Source organism: Patiria miniata, unplaced genomic scaffold, assembly GCF_015706575.1.
Source record: "Patiria miniata isolate m_02_andy unplaced genomic scaffold, ASM1570657v1 HiC_scaffold_8, whole genome shotgun sequence".
NCBI classification, from domain to species: domain Eukaryota; kingdom Metazoa; phylum Echinodermata; class Asteroidea; order Valvatida; family Asterinidae; genus Patiria; species Patiria miniata.
Genome location: NW_024037075.1, coordinates 12,106,486 through 12,127,830, shown reverse-complemented (window position 1 = coordinate 12,127,830; position 21,345 = coordinate 12,106,486). Strand labels below are relative to the sequence as shown.

General features: G+C 41.8%; 3 protein-coding genes across 11 annotated transcripts in view; all 3 read right to left on the bottom strand.

Moving 5' to 3' along the window:
* LOC119719076 (A-kinase anchor protein 9-like) overlaps positions 1-3,829 on the bottom strand; it is a 106,341-nt gene extending 102,512 nt beyond the window's left edge. For all 5 annotated transcript variants that reach the window (XM_038188380.1, XM_038188381.1, XM_038188383.1 and 2 more), the window contains exon 1: positions 3,683-3,829. In XM_038188380.1, coding sequence (XP_038044308.1) covers positions 3,683-3,730 — 48 coding nt within the window. In that variant the 5' untranslated portion in view covers positions 3,731-3,829. The remainder of the gene's footprint in view (positions 1-3,682) is intronic.
* Positions 3,830-4,336: 507 nt separating this feature from the next.
* LOC119719353 (hydroxylysine kinase-like) lies at positions 4,337-8,819 on the bottom strand. Of its 4 annotated transcripts, none has more exons than XM_038188779.1 (5): positions 8,800-8,819; positions 7,006-7,373; positions 6,537-6,685; positions 5,681-5,867; positions 4,337-5,418 (listed from the first exon to the last, which is right to left on the bottom strand). In XM_038188779.1, the coding sequence occupies exons 2-5, from the start codon at positions 7,367-7,369 to the stop codon at positions 4,952-4,954; spliced, it is 1,167 nt and encodes a 388-aa protein (XP_038044707.1). In that variant the 5' UTR covers positions 7,370-7,373; positions 8,800-8,819; the 3' UTR covers positions 4,337-4,951. The 4 variants fall into 4 exon arrangements, with proteins under 4 accessions (XP_038044707.1, XP_038044705.1, XP_038044704.1 ...); XM_038188777.1 differs by lacking the exon at positions 8,800-8,819 and adding an exon at positions 8,433-8,680 and having other exon boundaries at positions 7,006-7,376; XM_038188776.1 differs by lacking the exon at positions 8,800-8,819 and adding an exon at positions 8,425-8,679.
* A 6,356-nt stretch (positions 8,820-15,175) lies between these two features.
* LOC119719351 (hydroxylysine kinase-like) lies at positions 15,176-19,660 on the bottom strand. Of its 2 annotated transcripts, none has more exons than XM_038188775.1 (5): positions 19,623-19,660; positions 18,204-18,610; positions 16,759-16,910; positions 16,105-16,291; positions 15,176-15,774 (listed from the first exon to the last, which is right to left on the bottom strand). In XM_038188775.1, the coding sequence occupies exons 2-5, from the start codon at positions 18,574-18,576 to the stop codon at positions 15,290-15,292; spliced, it is 1,197 nt and encodes a 398-aa protein (XP_038044703.1). In that variant the 5' UTR covers positions 18,577-18,610; positions 19,623-19,660; the 3' UTR covers positions 15,176-15,289. The 2 variants fall into 2 exon arrangements, with proteins under 2 accessions (XP_038044703.1, XP_038044702.1); XM_038188774.1 differs by having other exon boundaries at positions 15,177-15,774; positions 18,204-18,607.
* Positions 19,661-21,345: the final 1,685 nt, after the last annotated feature.

The following is a 21,345-nucleotide window of genomic DNA, read 5'->3' as shown; positions in this document are numbered from 1 at the left end:
TTTAGGCATCTTTCTGGCTCAGATATGCGAACGTACATTTACTGATGGCAACCTAGGCTGCATGTATACGGCTGGAAATTTGTCCATTTTTCAATAATCTGTGGGAAAGAATGTTGCATCCTGACGAATTTTGTTAGAAAATACTCTCAAAATGCACTCGACTCTCAATAGCCTTTGTACACAACCAAAAACTGACTTTTGCAGATGACTGTCCAGTACCAAAGTGACTTTAGCAGGCTAAAGCAGTCTTTTTTCTTCAGATAAACTCATATTTATTACTTGTCATTTTGAACATGTTGAAAGCACTTTCAAAGAAAATGTGACTTTCCTACTTTTTTTGCATTTCGCCATCTTGCTTTGTAAATATCTTTTCTGTTTGCATCGTCGCCTTTGACCCCTGATAAATCAAAGCCCTGCCCTCTTTCTACAACATTTAACCTGCTGATATTCAAAGTGTCATTCAGGCATGCAACTGGGAAATCACAAAAAAAGAGGAAATTCAAATTTTACCGAGACTTTGTACAGTGTTTTACTATTTTCAATGGCACACATGGGAAGTAAAAAAAAGAGGAAATCAGCTGATCCGAGGAAAAGTTGCATGCCTGGTCATTGCCAACTGTTCAATTGTGTCAAAAAAATCAGAATGTCACTTTTGAGTGTCATTTAGTCAGCTGGTTTTTTAGTAAGTCTTTTAGGAGCAACTATAGAATGCAGGGCCACGCCGGAGCAAAGTTTTTTTTTATTCTGCTTGGAGGCGTGGTGGATCGAGGTCGGCGATGTGAGGATAGCAGTAATAGGCTGACATTGACAATATAATAATATGCAAACCTGCAAAAAGTGCTAAGTACAGCGAATGCACTTGTCTTCTAAGCTTCTCATGAAGGATCGGAAGGGAGGGCGCGCTTGTAAATGTGTCGGGCCGGGGCACGGAGTCGCAGAGACACGCGCCGATAGAGGGCGCAATTCTCGGCGGTATTTTTTTTGAGAACGAAGCATCCATATCCATTTTAAATGGGCTCGCAAAGGAAGGGAGGAGGGCGAGGGGGCACTGGAGTCGCGGAGTCGCGGAAGCGCGGAAGCGCGGAGTCGTGGAGTCGCGGGGCCCTGGAGTCGCAGAGGCGCGGAGTCGCAGAGACACGCACCGATAGAGGGCGCAATTCTCGGCGGTATTTTTTTGAGAACGAAGCATCCATATCCATTTTAAAAGGGCTCGCAAAGGAAGGGAGGAGGGCGATGGGGCACTGGAGTCGCGGAGGTGCGAAGTCGCGGGGCCCTGGAGTCGCAGAGTCGCAGAAACACGCACCGATAGAGGGCGCAATTCTCGGAGATATCGACTGCGGCTCCACGATTCGGAGGTAGGTCGACTGCGGCTCCACGCCTCCACGCAGCCATACGGAGGCGTGGATGTAGAGTGAAGTGGCCCTGCATTCTATAGTTGTACCTAGTCCGAGTAACTTGGACCCAACTTATCGCCTTTTTTAACATTTTGGACATGGTCTGGCGATAGTGGGGTCCAAGCTAATACCGCGACCTGGACAACATCATTCTGTCACTGTCCCAAACCAACATTTTCCAACAAAAAACATCAGATTTCACCTTCAAAACGGCCTCCAAATTACTAGATATGCCACCTGAAGTACAAGTAGACATCGATGATTAAGATGTAGAGTGCTGTGTAAGTTCGCGGTACGCCTAGGAGTCGCGCTGGCTAGCCATGCGCCTGGCTAGCCAGCGCGACTCCTAGGCGTACCGCGAACTTACACAGCACTCTTCATCAGGAAACAGTCGTCGGCGCGGCGCAGGGGAATCTGCCGTGCATGCAGTGCATTGTGCGCAAGCGCGCCGTCACGACCTTTGCATGAGGTTGAGGTCAGACACCATTACCCAATTGGGAACGCGTACACACAGCGTATCATGCAGTTTTGAACGTGAGCACAACAACGAAAACCTAGGCAGAGGGGGTCTTCAGAATTGAACGGAAAATTTCACTTTTCTTCCGGATCGTAAGTAAACTTAAGTACAACCATCTTAATCATCGATGTCTACTTGTACTTCAGGTGGCATATCTAGTAATTTGGAGGCCGTTTTGAAGGTGAAATCTGATGTTTTTTGTTGGAAAATGTTGGTTTGGGACAGTGACAGGATGATGTTGTCCAGGTCGCGGTATTAGCTTGGACCCCACTATCGCCAGACCATGTCCAAAATGTTAAAATAGGCGATAAGTTGGGTCCAAGTTAGCTGGAGTTACCCAGCCCTGAGTTTTATCATTGGGTTGTCTATTACTAGGGCTGGAGCGCATTTTTCTCGTAACTTGTAGTATTTGCAAAAAAAATTTGGAAAATGTTCAATTTTGTCCCCGTTACACACTAATTGCAACTGCAACTCGCCCCAAACTTGCCTGGAATAACCATTACACAGGTCCTTGAAGTAAAAAACGATCCACGATGAAGATTCAGCCTACAATTGCAGTGAAAACAGGAGGAATAACCGCTAACTTGACAACCTTGCTGGATTGGCCAGGACCGCTATTGGTTTGTGCACAAAAAAAATTGTTTACAATGAATGGCGGTCGATTAACGGGCACAGAGAGCGATCGCTGTCAACTACTCGTTTTTGCCGGCTGCGCTGGCTGTTGGCGCATGACGTCACGCGGAAGCGTAACACCCGATGACTGTTTTATGCACTATTGGTTGCGGTTCCTGTACCAAAGCTGTGATGCGAGTGGTAAACCTTATACTAGTGCATGAAACAGTCATCGGGTGTTACGCTTCCGCGTGACGTCATGCGCCAACAGCCAGCGCAGCCGGCAAAAACGAGTAGTTGACAGCGATCGCTCTCTGTGCCTGTTAATCGACCGCCATTCATTGTACACAATTTTTTTTGTGCACAAACCAATAGCGGTCCTGGCCAATCCAGCAAGGTTGTCAAGTTAGCGGTTATTCCTCCTGTTTTCACTGCAATTGTAGGCTGAATCTTCATCGTGGATCGTTTTTTACTTCAAGGACCTGTGTAATGGTTATTCCAGGCAAGTTTGGGGCGAGTTGCAGTTGCAATTAGTGTGTAACGGGGACAAAATTGAACATTTTCCAAATTTTTTTTGCAAATACTACAAGTTACGAGAAAAATGCGCTCCAGCCCTAATAGACAACCCAATGATAAAACTCAGGGCTGGGTAACTCCAGCTAGGTCCAAGTTACTCGGACTAAGTTGTACCGTCTTTTAACCTGAGGATTACCGACAGTTTGACTTTCCTACCTTTTTTTGCAGTTCGCCAATTTGCTTTTTTAGACTTTTTTTCTGTTTGTCTTCGTCTTTTACCCCTTTCCTTTCCCTCATAAATCAAAGCCGGCCCTGCTCTCTTTTCACAAAATTAAACCTGCTGATGTGACTGATATTCAAGGTGTCATTGCCAACTGTTCAAATGTGTCAAGAAATATTAGAATGTCACTTTTGAGTGTCACTTAGTCAGCTGTTTTGGTGAGTCTTTTAACCTTATGTACATAGTGTCATACATGACATAGGAACGGGGTCCTAAGGATTACCATTTGAATACACGGCGCGGCGCGTTGAACCTGAAAATGAAATTGTCCGACATGTCCGAAGTTGTGTTTACTTTTGAATCATTCAAACTCACAACAAAACTTTACATCGACTACTTTGTCGCGATGTACACATTCCTTACCCTTTCACGACCAGCTTGCAACTTCTTTTTTCTTTCTTCGTCGTCCATTTTCAAAGATATTAAAGATCAATCTGTCCCATACTGTATCGGCTTTCGTGCAGCGGGGACGTGGAAGTTAAAAATGGCGGACATCCTGTGAGACTTTTTATATTTCGAACGTGTACTTGATGACAAATTCAACTGCCGCCCCACCCCGCTAATATTAATCATTTTTTTTATTGCTAGAATAAAAGGAAAGATTCCCATATCTGGCCATCACTAGCAGTGGTCACCCTGTGCACAAACCCTATGAGACTGGTGTGATAATTTTTAAGTGTAAATAATTAAATATTTCCCCTGCTATAAATTTTGACTTTTTAGGACTGTATTATCACTTTCTGATGGCTGATAGGTCACTGAAGGGAAAAATTAGTGATGGCCAGATATGGGAATCTTTCCTTTTATTCTAACAATTATATAAAAAACAAAAAACAAATCTTTCTGAATTTAAACTTTGCCAGCCATTGGACTTTCTCGAGAAACTTTCCTCCCTTATTTTCTACGCCATATACACGTTCATCACCAAAACTGCATTCAACCAGAGAGTTGCATGAGGGCGCTATTCAGTAAACATTGAAAGTGTCGTCTGCTAAAACTACAAACGAACAAAACTCCTTCGAATCATATTTTCAGTTTATTTCGACAGTTGCGGATCACAAAGGTACAATTCCAATTTTTGTTAATTACATAATAAATGGTTAATCAAACGTTACATCCTCGAAAATTAAGATAAATTGTTCGTTTGAACTTTAAAAATGTTGTGCTTAAGTTATATTTTACAATACAAAAATAGTGAAAATGTTAAGCATGTTAAGTGCAGCCTGTAAAAACTTCACACACACACATACTTTACAGAACGTCAGATTGATGTAAAATATTTTTGTAAAAAGATTGACAGTTTAAATACCATATTTGAATGCCCATTTTTGAACATGTTCTCCACTAAAAAAAATTTGCAGCATCGATTCACATTTGAAATTTCTGACATTAAAGATAAAGTAGCATAATAAAAGGGTTTAATAGTCAAATTAACTATTTAAGAGGTCACATATGGTCAAAATTTTCTTCCTCACCTCCTGGCATACCGTGTACAAACCAATGGGGGTCTTGACCAATATTTACCCAAGTAATAACAAGGCTCACAATACATGTTTCCATAGGATGGTTTTTAAAACTATAATTATCTCTTCAGGCCGGTTTCAGTATTAATTCAAAATGTTTCACACTTCTTTATTCATACAACCGTTTTATTTTGTCCCACAAATTCATCAGGTCTTCTGAACTTTTTTTCCAGAGAAGCTCAAGACATTCCCATCCTCTGACCTGCGAACTCAGAATAGACGCATTTTGGGGTTGTGCCTTGTGCAACACCAAACCATATATCAATGAATACACAAATCTTCCGGCGATCAGAACTCGTAGTAGGTGGCGCTCGTCTTGTGAGAGCGGAGCGCGCGATTCGAAGCCCGCCAGCAGATGGGCGGTACATTCCAGCGGCGAATCGCTGCACAGCATCAGGTACATCATCGAGACCGCGATTTCGTAGACCAGCGCAGTGTGTACCATTGTGTCAAAGTCGATAATGCCACTGATCTCAAAATCGCCCGCGGTGGTCTTGTCGCTTTGTTTCGTACCGTTTGCCGAATCGGCTGATCTGACAAGTAAATTCCAATGACTGCAATCATAGACAACTATGCCTGAAAGAAAAATAACAGTTGCCTTTAAATAAAGTTTTGGACTAAATCTGCCAGAAACATGCCCTTACAAATATATTTTGTAAATTATTACAGCTTTTTATCAAAACAAAATGCACCTATACAATGATGGTGGTCCCATGAAATGTGCTGGGTTTTTTTTAACCGCCCCCTCCCCCTTTTCTAACGTGTTTTTAGTTTAATCATTAATTCTATTTTGAATCTAAGTGGGTTTTTCTTATTGTCTGAAATGCTAATGACGTACCTTTCCTTAGGTCTTCCTGTATCGGGGTAACAGTTCCGAGGGTTTCGTCAATCACTTCTTCCACAAGAGCCCTTCGCAGGGGGTCTTCGACAACCTGCAGGTGATGTTTGATCTGTTGGATGTTCTCAGAAAACCAGTAGCAAACATTGGCTTTCTCCTTGAGTGGCTCAACATTACCAGGATAGGTCTAGAAAAGTGAAGTGCCAAGATGTAGAGAATTATTCAATGGGGAGGTGGCTTCAAGGGAGGAGTGGCTTCAGGGAAAAGGGACGGACTTTCAGGAAGGGGAGGGGCTTCAATGAAGGGGGAGGGGCTTCAAGGAAGAGGCTTCAGGGGAATGGGATGGGCTTCAATGAGAGGTATTGGCTTCAAGGGAGAGGGCGTGACTTCAAGGGGGAGGGATTTCAAGGGGAAGGGGAATCAAGTGGGGGAGGGGCTTCAGAGGAGTATGAGGGGCTTCAGAGGAGTGGAATAGGCTTCAGTGGAGAGGGAGGGGCTTCAGGGTCATGTGAGGGCTTCGAGGAAGGGGCTTCAGTGGAGGGGGATGGGATTCAGGTACAGAGAGGCTTCATGGTCATGGGAGGGGCTTCAAAAATTGGCTTAATTCAGGGGAGGAGATGGGATTCAGGGGAGAGGTCAGGAAGGCTTTCAGGTCACGAAAGGGGCTTCAAGGAGGGGCTTCTGGGGAGGGGGCTGGGATTCAATCCAGGGGGGTGGGCTCAGAGGGAGGGGGAGGGGCTAGGGGAGAACGTTTTAACAAACTGCCTCATATTACATTTTTGGGTTTGAAAGGGGTTTGATATGAGGGATGGGGTTCTTACCAAATTTGGATAAGTGAAACCATCCTTAGGCCTACCTGCAAAGCGTGCTGCAAATCACCGATGTGTTGACCCATTTTATAGAAGAATTCCGATGGCACAGGGGCCACATCATCTAATGGCTGACCTTGAAGATAAACGAACATACGCACGGCCGACAAACCCTTTCGACTCGTGACAATGCCATCTGTTATCAGAAGGACAAATCACACCATGAAATTACGACTCGATGATTGGACCAAACAGGATTGTTTAGGGCACCCCACAAGGAATTAAATGAATATTTGGAAAGTTCATCTTCAGCATAGTTTAACTGTGCTAAAAAAAAATGATCTCATTTTCTACTTCTTTAACCAATATCGAGGATCTCGTTTTTAAGACTTTAGAGAGAATGAGTCATCAGCAGGCCCTTTTTTTTTAAATGAGGGATGTTAAAGTTTGGGCAATTTACTTAACATATCTTCTAAAATGACTTCATTAACAAAAAGAAAGACAATTTCACATTACTACTCATCGAGTCATTTTGAAGCATCTCATAGCTCAGCAGTTTGCCGTCAACGGTTGGCACGGGAACTTGGCATTTCAACTCCGGGAATTGCCTCAAGTGGTCCAAAACCTTCATCTGCACTGCGACAGTATCAGGAGGGTCGGTGGTCTCGTCTGTATTCAACACTTTGAGAATGAAGTCTGTCTGTCCGTCGATCCCTTTGCCTGGGGCCGACCTCACCACGAAAGCCCGATCCATGTAGCTGTCGAGCTCTTTCACCTCGATGGCTTTGATGGAGTACAGCCGCAGGACGAGCTCTGCTGCATCCTTCTCTGTGACAAACGGTGTGAAGAGCTTAACTTCAAGACGGTGAGCGTCCATCATGAATCTTTATAAACACGAGTGGAATTTGGAATTTGTGTTTATTCTTAGTCTTAGTTAGTTTGTCAAAGTATATGCTACTCAGCTCAGGGTATCAAATGCCAATGTGCACCTCCGTAAATAAATGCCACACTTCCACCATGTGTAAAAACATGTCGAACTTTGTAAAAGTTTGATTTTCAAATTTAGGCCAAAAAAAAAAATACTCGGTCTCTGGTCAGCGCGCGCGTCGATTTTAAACCTTTTTTTTTCAAATTAACACGGAAGCTACAACAGCGCCCTCTATTGCCGCACCTCCTCAAATTTTTGTACCAAGGAGCACCAAAGAATGGGGAAACTGCACCAAGGCAAATGATAAAGGGCACCAAGGCAAATTATGGAGGACACCAACGTATAATGAGGACACAAAAAAAGCAAAATAGTACCCACCTTGTCTGTACAATACAAGCTTGAAAAAAAAAAAAACACCAAAAAAACGGCGAATTAGAAAGTGCTGCCTTTTTCAGATGTCTAGTCTTACTACTAGCGAAATTTCCAGATTCGTTTGCACACTTTTGCGTATCAAAATTTCACTGAACATGAAATTTCACACAAATTATACATCTGAAAAAAAGGCAGCACTTTCTGATTAGCCTATAAAGAGGGTGAGTATGCTTCTAAAGCAAAAACAAACTACAAAAATCAAAATTTGACAAAGTTCGACATGTTTTTGTACATGGTGGAAGTGATGGCCTTTATTTACGGAGCCCAGTCCAGTAAATTGGCCACATTAATGCGGGTATTGATAGACCTGTGCATTATGTAGGCATGTAACTTGTAAGCCTTGTCATGCTAGTAGTAGTATAAACTTACTAGCTTGAGCTGAGTAACTCCAGCTTATTAAACAAGCTCATCAGGAATTTACAAAAGCTCACAACAAGTTGCTATACATTGTACTTCGCTAGTACATGTAGTAAGTAGTATCAGGTAAATCCTAAATCCTTCGATTAAGGGGCGGGGAACCGGCATTGAAACGGTTGCTCATGCAGGCCTCCATGGCCATGCTTAGTAACTCTTACCAGACGGTACGGTGCAACAGATAAAGAACAGCAAGGGCCGCCGATCCTTTCCAGTCTGCGCCTGCCACGATTTTGAGTTTCACAGCTTTATTGTATTGCAATGCAATGAACATCAACTGCTACTTGACTTATACAAATACAAGTGTACAATACATGCATGATGTACATGTACATGTACAGCCTGCCATTCACAAAGTCAAAGATCATCATAGAGAGCCATGATCTTTCGTCATATGCATGGTCCCAAGGTTAAGGCCAAAAAAAAAAGTCTCCGGTTTCTGGTATGCGCGCGCGTCGCCGTAGCCATGCGCGTCGGCAAAATGAAAAAGTTTTTTTTTTCAATACAAGATGATGTTTCAAAACCACCAAACTCACTGGTTTGACTGGAATTCTGCTGCTGCACAATTTTAACGTGTTTTTAGAAGGGGTTATGATCGAGAATAAGATTTATGTGGCCTCTCTGGACTCCCATATATTTGCACTAAGTTTAGTCGGGCACCATTTGCAGTCATCAGCCGACATTTGAAGCCAAAAAAAAAAAAAAAACAGGTTAAAAAAAAAAAAAAGCCGCGTCGCCGCACCACTTTTGGGGCAAGCTCCATACCAGAAACCGGAGACTTTTTTTTGGCCTAATAAACCAAGGTACAAAAGTGGCCAGCTAAGAATAACGTTTTGTTTCTCTATAGAAAAAAAATGATAGTTATGTTGATAATAATTGAGTCAGTCATACTCCTCCATGCCTGTACATATCAACAGGTTAAATGTCGTTCCAACATTGTTTTCTTTCTAGCAATTATATTATGATATGAATAAATTCAGATCGGGGTGGCGGAACGAAAAGGGGCACTTATCCAGAAAAAGGGGCACTTCCATCGGTGTGTGAATGGCGGATCCAGAACACAATTTGGGAGTAGGGTGGGGGGAGGCCAAAAAAGCTGGACCCCCCAAAAAAGAGGGTCCACAAATTCACGGCGTGGGGATTTGGGGCCCGCTTAAAAAAAGGGCCCCGAAAAAAAAGGATTCTAGATAATGGTCTGTTGTGCAATCTTCGGCAATTTCTGACCACTTTAACCGTATTTTTGTAGGAAACTATTGTGACGTTTCTATAAATAAAAACAATTTGGGTTCGCTTTTTTTTCTTCTTTTTTTTGGTGGCCCCGTTGCCCCCCCCCCCCCCACCCTCAATCCGCCCTACCTTCGGCACACCCCACACCATGGGCGTCGCAAGGGGGGGGGCAAGGGGGGGCACTTCCCCCCCCCCCTGGAAAAGCAACAAAAAAAACAAAAAAAAGGAAGAAAAAAAAAAGAAAAAAAGAAAAAGAAAAAGAGGCGCGAAGACAAAGTGGTGTAAATTTAATGAGTTGGGGGGGGGGGCAAAATGTTCCTGCCCCCCTCTAAAACTGATAAATCGAGAATGTGTTGAGAAATACAAGCATTTTTGGGCAAAAAAAAATTTGCCCCCCTCTAGAAAAAATCCTGGCGACGCCCATGCCCCACACCCTCCACCCCCGGCCGTAACCTCTCTGGTCCGCCCATCAAGGCCGTAGGAAGCGGTACGGCAGGTACGGCTATGGCCGTACCAATAATAACAGGCATATCTTTGTTTTTAATGTATGCAAGGCCTTGCATGGCCCCAAGGGTGGATTTTTTTTTTTTTGGTTTCTAGATGCTCTGTGGTGCGATCTGAGGCAATTTCTGACCACTTTAACCATATTTTTTTTAAAGGAAAAGATGGTGGTGTATGAAGTACCTGCCTCGATTGCGACGACACTGAAAAAAAAATTGGGTTCCATTTTTTTGGGGGGGGGGCATGGCCCCCGTTGCCCTCCCCCAAATTTTTCTTGTGTTGTTTTTGTGTTTTGTTTTTGTGTTTGTGTTTAAAGGGAAAGGGCGTAATCATACATGTCGCCACTAGGCCTACATGTTAAGTTAAACGGAATGGCGATTGGCCGCCACCATGAATTTTAGTTGTCCTCAGACTAGTACTTGTGTTTTCCTAAAAAGAAGTGGTTTTCTAAATGAGAAAATAGCAAGGAAGAACCGGTTTTGTGCAAGCAAAATTCAGGGAATAATCCGTTGAAGTTAATATCTTGTTGGAAAATTCCAAAATCATTCAAAGAAAGTAATTACCGCTGTGAATCAGAGTTTATGAAGGGACGGAAAGTGGGATTTGCTATCAACAAGACCGTTCTCATTCTTTACCTGATGGGATGTGAATCAATTGGAGGATGAGAGACTCTGCGAGCTGATGTATTTTTTTTAGAAAAAAAAAATACTTAACAAATATGCTCGGCAGTTCAATCATGTACGTACACTGGTATCCATACCGGTGAATTAAATTTCTAAAAAATACATCAGCCCGCAGAGCCTCTCGTCCTCCAATTTGATTCACATCCCATAAAAGGTAAATAATGAGGAACGGCCCTGTTGATGCTGATAGCAAATCCCACTTTCCGTCCCTTCATAAACTCTGATTCACGGCGGCAATTTTCTTGAAATGATTTTGGAATTTTCCAACAAGATATTAGTATCAACGGATTATTCCCTGAATTTTGCTTGCACAATACCGGTTCTTCCTTGCTATTTAAAACCACTTCTTTTAAAGAAAACACAAGTACAAGTCTGAGGAAATCTAAAATTCATGGTTAAATTCCATTTAACTTAACGTGTAGTGCATGGCGACACGGATTACGCCCTTTCCCTGTAAACACAATCATGGATCAAGCTAAAGAGCACAAATCTAGAAAGAGAGTCAAGCTACAGTTTTGATGTGATGCTTGTGATGTAATTTATCATCTTTGATGACCCACCCACTAAAACACGAATACATTTCATTCAAAAAGTCAGGGGAAAGTGGCCAGGAAATGCCTCAGATTGCACTACAGAGCATCTAGATCCAAAAAAGTTTTGCGATGAGCAAATGTCCAAAACTTTTCACTACGATAGGCTAAATTGTGACGAATTAATTTTGACGATTTATGTAAAGTTCATCAAGTGATATATACTGGTTAAACTTGCAGATGTGCAGTGCTCCAAAATGTGTCTTGTACAAATTACGAAGAATAAAATTCCCTGTATACATGCATAGTGTTGGGGGGGGGGAGTGGCTTTTGGTTACATTTGAGAGGGATTGGGTCAAATCCTGGATCTGCCTCTGCAGGCCTGCCAACTCTAACACATTGCGCGTAAGACTCACACATTTCAGGTTATTCTCATGCTTTAACGCCGACATGGGATTTCTCACGCAAAAATATATATATATAAAAAGATGATTGACTCCAAACTTGAAAATGATGATTAAATGATGATAGCTCAAAAAAAGGTTAAAGTGGTCAGAAACTGCCTCAGATCGCACCACAGAGCGTCTGGAATCCAAAATTTTTCGGAACCCTTAAGCGGGCCCCGGTCCCCACGCCGTTAGGGCTTCGCGCTACGCGCTCGCATCAACCGAGATCCCTGCCCTGAGATGAGCCTGACCAATAAATTTTAGCTTCCTACGGGCCTGCCGCCCATCATGAATTTGACTAGTTATATAGAGCATTTTCGCTTGAGGAGGATCTAGGAGCACTATAATTATTCAGTTAAGAGGGCCAGATTTCCACGAGAGGGGAAAGGAGGAAGTTGCGAGCGCCTGGGACATTGTGCGGCGAGGGGCAGTGATGGATCAGTGAGTTCAACAATTTGAGGCTTTTCTTGCGGTGTCTCGATTTTAATGTTTTAGTGCCATACTAACGTTATGTAAAAAAGAGAGATGTTAAAGATGAAATCCAGATTTTGTTTAGGTCAACATGAATGGCAATTTTGAAACATAAAGCGGGTCAGACCAAATATCGTCCGTGTATGTGGGCCTAAAAGCATGCGCATGGCTTACCCTCTGTAATGCCCGCTATGATGTCGCCTCTCATGCGCGTCCGGGTGTACCAGACCGTGTCACAAATTTGTGACAATCAAGTGAGTTTTTAACACTCCCAGCCTACACAAAGCAGGATTGACTGGCTGTACGTGACTGTTTACGTAGCTTGATACAGCTTTGCATTGACAGTAGGTGATTGATAAGCCAGCTGTACCTTACCAGTTTATGTACTTGGTTTTGGCTGTTGATAGAATTTGACTAGTCAAAGTGCTTGCTGGCAATATGATCTGTTGGGGACTAGCCTGTGTAAGGCATGGCAGAAAGAGGATTGATATGTTTTAACTGTCTCTTACAGTTTAGACAGCACGAGAGCTGGTATGGTACATGTATAAACCAGTGCATTGTATATCTTACATTTACCAACAAAAAGCTGTACTGGCTTAATTGTCTTGTTTGTAGAAGTTTGGAGTATTCCGTGTGCTCAACTCTTAACCTCTGACTCCTTCCCCGCCCACCCCACTTTAAAACAAATGTTAATAAAAGGGAATACATGTATACAACATTTGCAAACATCAAACAACAAAACTACCAAATGTTTACGAAAAACCTTACTAGGATGTTGGTAAATGACAGTTTAAAGCATCCGGTAAAATTATGGCACCTGGTGTGAACTGTGAAGTCATTTTCAAGAAAGGTGGTATTTTTGTATAAATTTCCAACGGTGGTCGGCCAACCACCGTTGGAAAAACCGAACTATTTTTCAACTACTGCTCCAAATTTACCAATTTTTTTTTTCAGTCCAAATTTGGTTTGCTATTGGTTACATGTTCATGAACGGGTGCAGGCCAGCTAGACTGGTTCCCTCACCTTACAAGTTTCCAGCATCTATAAATTGATCCATTTCATCTTTAGTGGAGTCAGGGAACCAGACTACTTGAACCTTTTTGGTTTTTTTCTTGGTTTTCCCAGCATATTCGAACACAAAATTTCCAACATGTCAGTGTAACAATATTTGATCTATTATACTAACCTCTCAAATAGTTCATTTCTGAAAATTACAGCAAAAGCCAATGATGTATATTTCCTTTAATGCTTATAGAGTACTTTCCATCGTATCAAAAATCTCAAAGCACTTTACAATAATTTCCCATTCATCAGGCCACGAGAGCACATGACAGCCGATATCAGCACACATTCTGTCCTCTACCCTCACAGGTACCCATTCATACTCCTGGGTGGAGAGAGGCAATTGTAGTCAAGTGTCTTGCCCAAGGGCACAAACACCATGTTCCTGGCAGGGTTCGAACCTGTGCACCATCGTGCATGAGTCAAACACTGTAACCAATGGACCATGCCATTCTCCCATTACCATATAATACATAAAATATGGAGGATGTATAATATTTTATTAAAACAAGCTGCAAGTAAAATCCAAATATATATGCATAAAAAAAAAAAATTCTCCAAATTTCCAAATTCTATTCAATAATACTGCAATGGGATTCTTGGTTCATAGAAACAAACAAATATTAGGAGTGTTCATGCCTGATTTTACAGACATGCTTTGTTACCATATCTTGAAGTAAAGATTGTGTTATATTTTTAAAAATATTTTTCAATATTTTGTCAAGATATAAATATAGATGCAGCTCTGTTATAGACTGTATTAGAAAAAATATTTTAAAAATTAATATATGTGGATCGCTCTATTTCAGAAATATACCATAGGGATAAAGTAATTGCATTTGACCAGTTACTGTGAAAATTGTGCGTAATGTAAATACTCTATTCCCAAGTAATGTCTATTTTAATAAAAATATCACAAAATTCAGCTGTCCACCACTGATCATTTACCGTTCTACAAACTGATGAATACCCATTAAATACAATGAAACATGGACGTTTTCCCACCTCCACGAATGAATGAAAACTTGCAAAGGAAAATATATGATAAATCAACATCAATAGTTCAGGAAAAAAAGGACATGTAACCAATGGACCAAGGCATTCTCCCATTATCATTTATAATACATAAAATATGGAGGATGTATAAATTTTTATTAAAACAAGCTGCAAGTAAAATCATATATACGTATACATTTATTTTTTTTAAATCCCCAAATTTCCAAATTCTATCCAATAATACTGCAATGGGATTTTCGATTCATAACAAACAAACATTGGGAGTGCTCATGCCTGATTTTACAGACATGCTTTTGTTACCATATCTTCCTATTTGGCTTGAAGCCCCTGCCTACTGCATTGATGTATCAAATTTGACTGATTTTTTAAAAGAAAGAAATCATAATCCAGGTCACTTTATTTTTGACTCGCTCTGTAGTTTCGTTATCAACCTTCCCACTGTCTGTTAACTGTTTGCTACTTGGCTCAAAAATAAAAAACAGATGTTAAACATACTCATTCATAACTTCAAACATACTTTTGTGACCCTATTTCCCTATATTGATATAGTTATCTTTAAAGATATAGTCCATCATTTGTAATTTGTGCATTTGAAGCAACAAACTTGTTCAAAATCTAATGAAGGATACTGAACAACTAACCTGATGAAGTTTCAACTCAGCTTTAGCTGTTTATTCCGAGAAAAACAGCATTCTAGGATCTCAATTTAAAATCAAAAGTTGCTGAATCATGTTTTGAATTGGGCCTGAATTCAGCGTCCGAGACGCGTTCTCAATGAGCCGATTGCAGCTATACGCGATGTCATGCACTGATCCGACGAATTATAGCAACCGCGCGCGCATCGTGCTAATGCTTGCGCGCGCTTCGCCGAATGAAAAAACGAACTACTAATTTAAATTTTCCTACGGTGCGTCTTAAGACGCACTGTTGGAAAGGCCTTCTTTCGTTGATTATTTCAAAATGACTTCTTGCCAGAAAGAATAATTTCACAGGGAGTTTAGTCCCCTTACTATCTTTCAATCAAGTATGTTTTTCAACAATAATTACACCAGTTACTTTTCGGATGGCTGCAAATGATGGACTATAGCTTTAATGTTGGCCAGCGCATCTTGCTTTGACGCAATCCCATAATTCCTGCAGCTGCACTTCGGACTGACTCCACCATTTCCCCAGAAGACTCCAACCTTCAATGAGTGTTTGACCCACGTACACATTGTCAGGGTGGTTCTTGACCTGCATCAAAGACATCAAAACTGACTGGGCAAATCGACCGGCAACCAAAACTTTCAAAAGTCTGCGTTCGTTCCGTGGGAGTGGGGACACCGTCTCAAACCCGGTAAGCACATACGCGGCGGCCACGATAGGTTCGTCGCAGCAGAACATGGCATACATCATGGCAATGGCGATTTCGTAAACGAGGCACGTGTACATGGTGTCGTCAAAATCGACTACGCCGGATATCTGGTATTTGGCAACGCCACCGGTCATCGGAGAGTTGTCACTGCAATCACTGGTACCCTCCGCTGAGCTGGTGACCAGCACATTATCATTATTGAAGTCACTCTCAACAATACCTACAAACCAGTAAAAACAAATAGCAATAGCTGTTTTGTGTCTGGCAGGGTTAGTTATTCCTCCTCCCCTCCCCCAATAAAAACAACCAAAATTATCCCCCCCCCCAAAAAAATCAAACAAGTCTGGTTCCCAGACCACTAGCACTGCTATTGCTGTAGGTTTCAGTGAACAGACATACTACAGCCTAAAAGAAGTCACACAGAGGGTGTTCATACACATTACATGCCCAAAATCTCCAACATCAATGAATTTCAAAGTAAGCTCACAACATTAAGATTATAACTTTGAGAGATAACTGTCATAAAAATTTGTCGTTTTTGGTTTTTTACCTTTTCTTAAGCCGTCCATCACCGGCACCACCGTTGCTTCAAACTGGCTGATAACCTCCTCTGCCAGACGTCGTTTCTTGTCGTCCTGGACAAGCGGCAGAAAGCTTCGGAGGCAAGGAACGTTTGACAGACACCACAAGTACGCCTGTGCCTTCAACTTGAGGGGCTCAACGTCTCCAGGATACTCCTGGTTGAGGGAAAAAGAGGCAATTTACTTTCAATCTTTTTCCAGGAGGATCGCCAACCACAAGACCGAGGGTTACTCAAGTTGGTGGCAACGATCAAGAAGTAAAGATGGAAGTCAAAGAGAGAGAAGGAATCTGTCGATATTTTGCTTGAGCTTTGAAAAGTTAGAAGGGAGAACTAAAATCTTGGGAAAAGAGGCAGTATAAGGAAGAAAACCTTCAAGACTACTTCAGTGCACCACCCCTTGGAACACAAGAATGCGAGGACGCGGCAAACCGAGTAGAATAAGGGAAAGTATGGGGTTGAGATGGAGGTACAAAAAAGAAAGAAGCGCCGAACTCCACTGTGAATAAAAATCCAAACTTCTTGAGTCCGTTTCATGTGGTCGGAGTCTGTTTGTCTCCAGCAGTTTGGCTACGAGAAAAAAGGAATGACGAGAAAGTAGCCAAGAAGGACTTTTGTTATTACCTGGAGGGCTTTTTGCAGTTTTCCAAGGTGTATCCCAACATCAAAAAAAAAGTTTGGCGGGAGTGGTGCGGAAGCACTCATTGGCTTTCCCGGCACAAAGTTGAACAAACGCAGTGCCGACAATCCTTTTTCTCTACCTAGCAAAACATCCCCTTTCAAGGCGAAAAGCAAATCAAAATAATCAATGTCATTTCTGAAAGGGAAAGGAAAAAATGTCAGAAAGGCCTGAAAAGAGACAAAATGACCTTTTCCCCTTCAAATTCTTCCTGTTTTGCAGATTACCATTTGTCAGGGGCAGATCACGTAGCAAATTGATACGAAGACCATTTTCAAAGACCTGTAACAATAAGCTAAAGGGAAAATTTGTTTTGGGGTTTTGATATTAAAGCAAACAAGTGGCATACACTGTTGCAAAAAGTATGATCTGATTTTTAAAAGCTCACTAATATGATATGTACACATGGTAAAATGTATTCATGTATTGAGAACAAATTAGTGAAAATGTAGGATAAGGCAAAAAAAAAAATTGTTCTGCTTCTAGTTACCGTACATACCCTATTTTGGCAGCCCACTACCCAAATTTTCCCCCTTTTTTGGGGGGGGGGAAATGAAGGGAAAAAAACCCCAAACCATCAATTACTACCCTTTACCCTTGACTACATGCAAACACCTCCATATGATCATAGACAAAAAATGCAAACAAGAAAAAAATGCTCCCTACCTACCTACCCTATTTTCAAATGCCATAGCAGAACTATTTTTTTTTGTCTATGCAGCTAGACACAGAAACAAATTTGAAACAAAGAGTACAAATTCCAGCGAACACTCTATGCAATGACATTTTGAAGAATAAGATTAGAATATTTTTATCAATAAAAACAAATTATAAAATGTAAGTCCCATAACCCAGTGTTTAGATTTTGCTTTTTTTTTTTACTGTAGCATAAATTGAATTGCATTTGAGGGTTTTTGCTAGTAGCATTAGAAGCAATTTATGCAAACAAACATCACTGGAATACCCCTTAGTACATTCCTCAGGACTACCCTGCTAAATCCAACAGAGTCCAACCGGAATTTTTTGTTCAATCCACTGTGCCTCATTTTCAGTTGTCTGCTAGCTGAGTCCAACGGAGTCCAACAATGTGTTATAATGCGGTTCAGTTGCCTGTCAAATCCAACATTTTGCATGAGGAATGTACACAAGTGGTTAACTGCTCAATCCAACAGGCTCCATCGGGTATGTGACATAGTTGGATCCTGTTGGACTCAGCAGGGTTAGAGTTAAGGGATTAAGAGTTAAGAGTTAAGCGAAAGCACTGCACTAGCTTATGTTCAGATATTAAATCAGTCACAAGGAAGTTGCTTTGAACAATAGCATGCACAATGATTTCTCCATTGAAGGGGGCCTCGTGAGAGTACAGTGATCGTCTATACTGGGTACCAACCATCTCGCACGTCATTGGGTATCATCTCATAGCTGAGTAGGTCGCCATTGACGTTGGGCAGGGCAAACTGGCACCCGAGCTCCGGATACGCCTTCAAATAATCCAAAAGGTCCGTTATCACGTCAACCACGCCCTTGGGGGCCGAGCTGGTGGAATTCAGCACCTTGGCAATGAACTCTGACCTTTCCCCGGTCCCGCAGCCCGGTTCTGCCTTCACGTAGTAGGTTCGGTCGTCGTAGCTCTCAAACTCCTTCAGTTTGGCGATCTGGATGCCGTAGCGTTGGTGTAGTAGATCCGTGATGTCATCAATGCCGACTATTGGCTTACTGGTCCGCATGCGAGCCATTGTAGGCTGTTCTGAATCTCCGTTCATGTTTTTATTGAGTTTTAACTTGCTGTAACTCCTGCTTGGGGAATAAAATGCATATCATACAAGCGTATTTGTAATTAAGATAAACATTCACAGCAAGCACGAAGTAAAACCTGAGGAGAGAATGACGAACAATTGATACGATCCAATGCATGGCATGATTGTGGAGGGAATGTACAGAAATGAGGGCACAGTAAGCAGTGGTATGATATATTTGACGTAGGCCTACAAAGTTAGGGCCTACTTAATCAGGCCTATAGTACTAAAAACTATATTGGTTATTTTGTGCAATATTTATGTCCCCATTTGTGACCTGTTCTGTCAAAAGCAGACGCTTCTGGGCAGAGGTTGAAATTAAGATAGGGCCAAAAAATGCTATGGGGGTGATTTTTTTGGATTTTCTAATTCTTGCATATTTGTAATCCTGAACATGTCTAAAATATACTATAAAAGTTTGAAACCCTAATTTGAACTCTAAAAATTTGCGTGCTTCGGGAGTCCCTTGCGCAAGTTTAATCTTGCGCGCGCAAGCTTAAACTTGCGCGGGGGGACTCAAAGTCAAATTGCGCTCGACATCGCCATTTACTCTAAGATCCTAGGACCCTGACGACATCTAAATCATGTAAATGTTATTGTTAAAGTGTAATAAAAAATTGAAAAAAATCGAGTTTTCTCCCGAAAGAAACTCTTCAAAAGGAAAGATTCCCATCTGCATCTGGCCATCACTTGCATGACTTGTCACCCTGTCACCTGTGCACAAACCCTATGGAATGGTCTGAAAATGTTTAAGTGTTTTCTCATCTCAGTAAAACTTCAAAATTTGTCCCTGCTATTTTTTTTATTATCACTTTCTGATGGGTAGTAGGCTGACAGGTCCTTAAGGGAAACATTACCAGATTACTGATGGCCAGATATGGGAATCTTTCCCTTCAAAATAAATTAACAGCGTCAGCAACAAAAAAACAGTGGGCCCTTCCCTTAACTTCGCAGTACTGCCAAACATCTTCTTTCAATAGAATAGTGATGAATTTCAAATTCACACGCCTCACCTTGTTCTCGATATCACGAAAAATTCGGCGAGTCTGTTCCTTGCAAGTCAACAATGGACATAACGGAAATCAACCAACCGTGGGACGTACGCGTACCGGCCGGCCGAGTAGACAGAAATTGCCAGCACAGCAAAAAAAGTAACACAGAGCCAATGAGCCATTCAGTGCCCGACTTCGATCGATCAAGGTGACCGTAAGGTCATGGCCAAATTCTGCTAAATGGACTTCAAAAATCTGTCAGATTGATCAAAAATCTGCCAAATTCCCAAGAATTACTCGAAACACACTATAAACACTTAAAGTCACATGTAGATGTTGTAGTATTGCCTCAATTAAGGTTCAAATTACTTTCAATTAACAATCTGCAGTAACATAACAATGTTATGAAATGGCGTAAATGTCAGACAAAACGTGGTTGCGTCACGACAAAGCAATTCCGGTCAAGTGAACCTCGATCAGCACCTAGACCAGTCAACCTTTCCCATTAAATGCAAGGGTTTGTTTGAAAAGATTGAAGCTTTTTTAACGAATGTACCTTGTTATGTTTTTCTGTCAAATATCCATGTTTGCAGAATTCTGCCAGAAATCTGCCAAAAAAAAGCATCCTGTCAAATTTTCTGTCAAACTCATTTTTCACACAAAATCTGTCAAAGTTAGCCGAAAATCGGCTAAAACGGTCTCCCTGTTAGTTTCAACACGTGTTCTTTCGATGATACAATGCAGTCCATTAATTTTTTTATAACATGTTGTCTGACAGTCACCTTGTTCCCGCCCCCGAATCTCATTATAGAACAGTGGGCTTACCGGATTGGAAGCCAGACTATTGACCCACATTTTTAATCCGCGGCGCGCGCGCCCTCTGAATTCTTAAAGGGAATATACAACATTTGCAAACATCAAAAAAAAAAAAACTACCGAATTATTATGAAATACCTTACTGGACTGTTACTGAATGACAGTCTAAAAGCATCCTGTTAAATTATGGCACCTGGTGTGCTGACATTTTCAAGAAAAGTGGTATTTTTTAAAATCAATTTCCAACGCTGGTCAGCCGACCAGCGTTGGACAAAAACTGGCTTTTTTTCAAACGCTGCTCCGAATTTATCATATTTAGTTAGTCCACATTTATTTTCTTTGCAATCGATTACACACCTGTGAACGGGTACAAGCCAGCTAGACTGTTCCCTGAGCTTACAATTCACCGATGTCTATAAATTGCACTAGCTGTTTCATCTTAAGTGGGGTCAGGGAACCAGACTACAAGAACATGATTGTTTTCCTTGGTTTTTCCAGCATCTACGAACACAAAACTTCAAATAAGTCAGTGTAACAACATTTGCTATAAAATACTAACCCCCAAAATCCATGCATTTCTGAAAATTACAGCGAAAGCAAATGTTGTATATTCCCTTTAATCTGCGAGAGTCGCATTTTGAAGGAGGGCCGGGGGCTGGGGAGGCGCTTAAGCTCAGGGGAGGGGAGGGGCGTAGGTAGTACCCCCTCCCTGGCCCTCACCTCCTGTGAAAGGGGAAAACAAAAGAAGGAGGAAAAAACGACAAAGAAAGAAAAGTGCTTTTGAACAGCGTCCCAAATAGTGAGATGATGTCCACCCCAGCTGCCTGACTTGGCCCCTCACTCATAAGTTCTCATTTTCTGGAGGGGTCATAGCTTTTATTAGAAATCTACATGTATTTATTTCGCCGGGGCCGGGCCCGTATAGTTT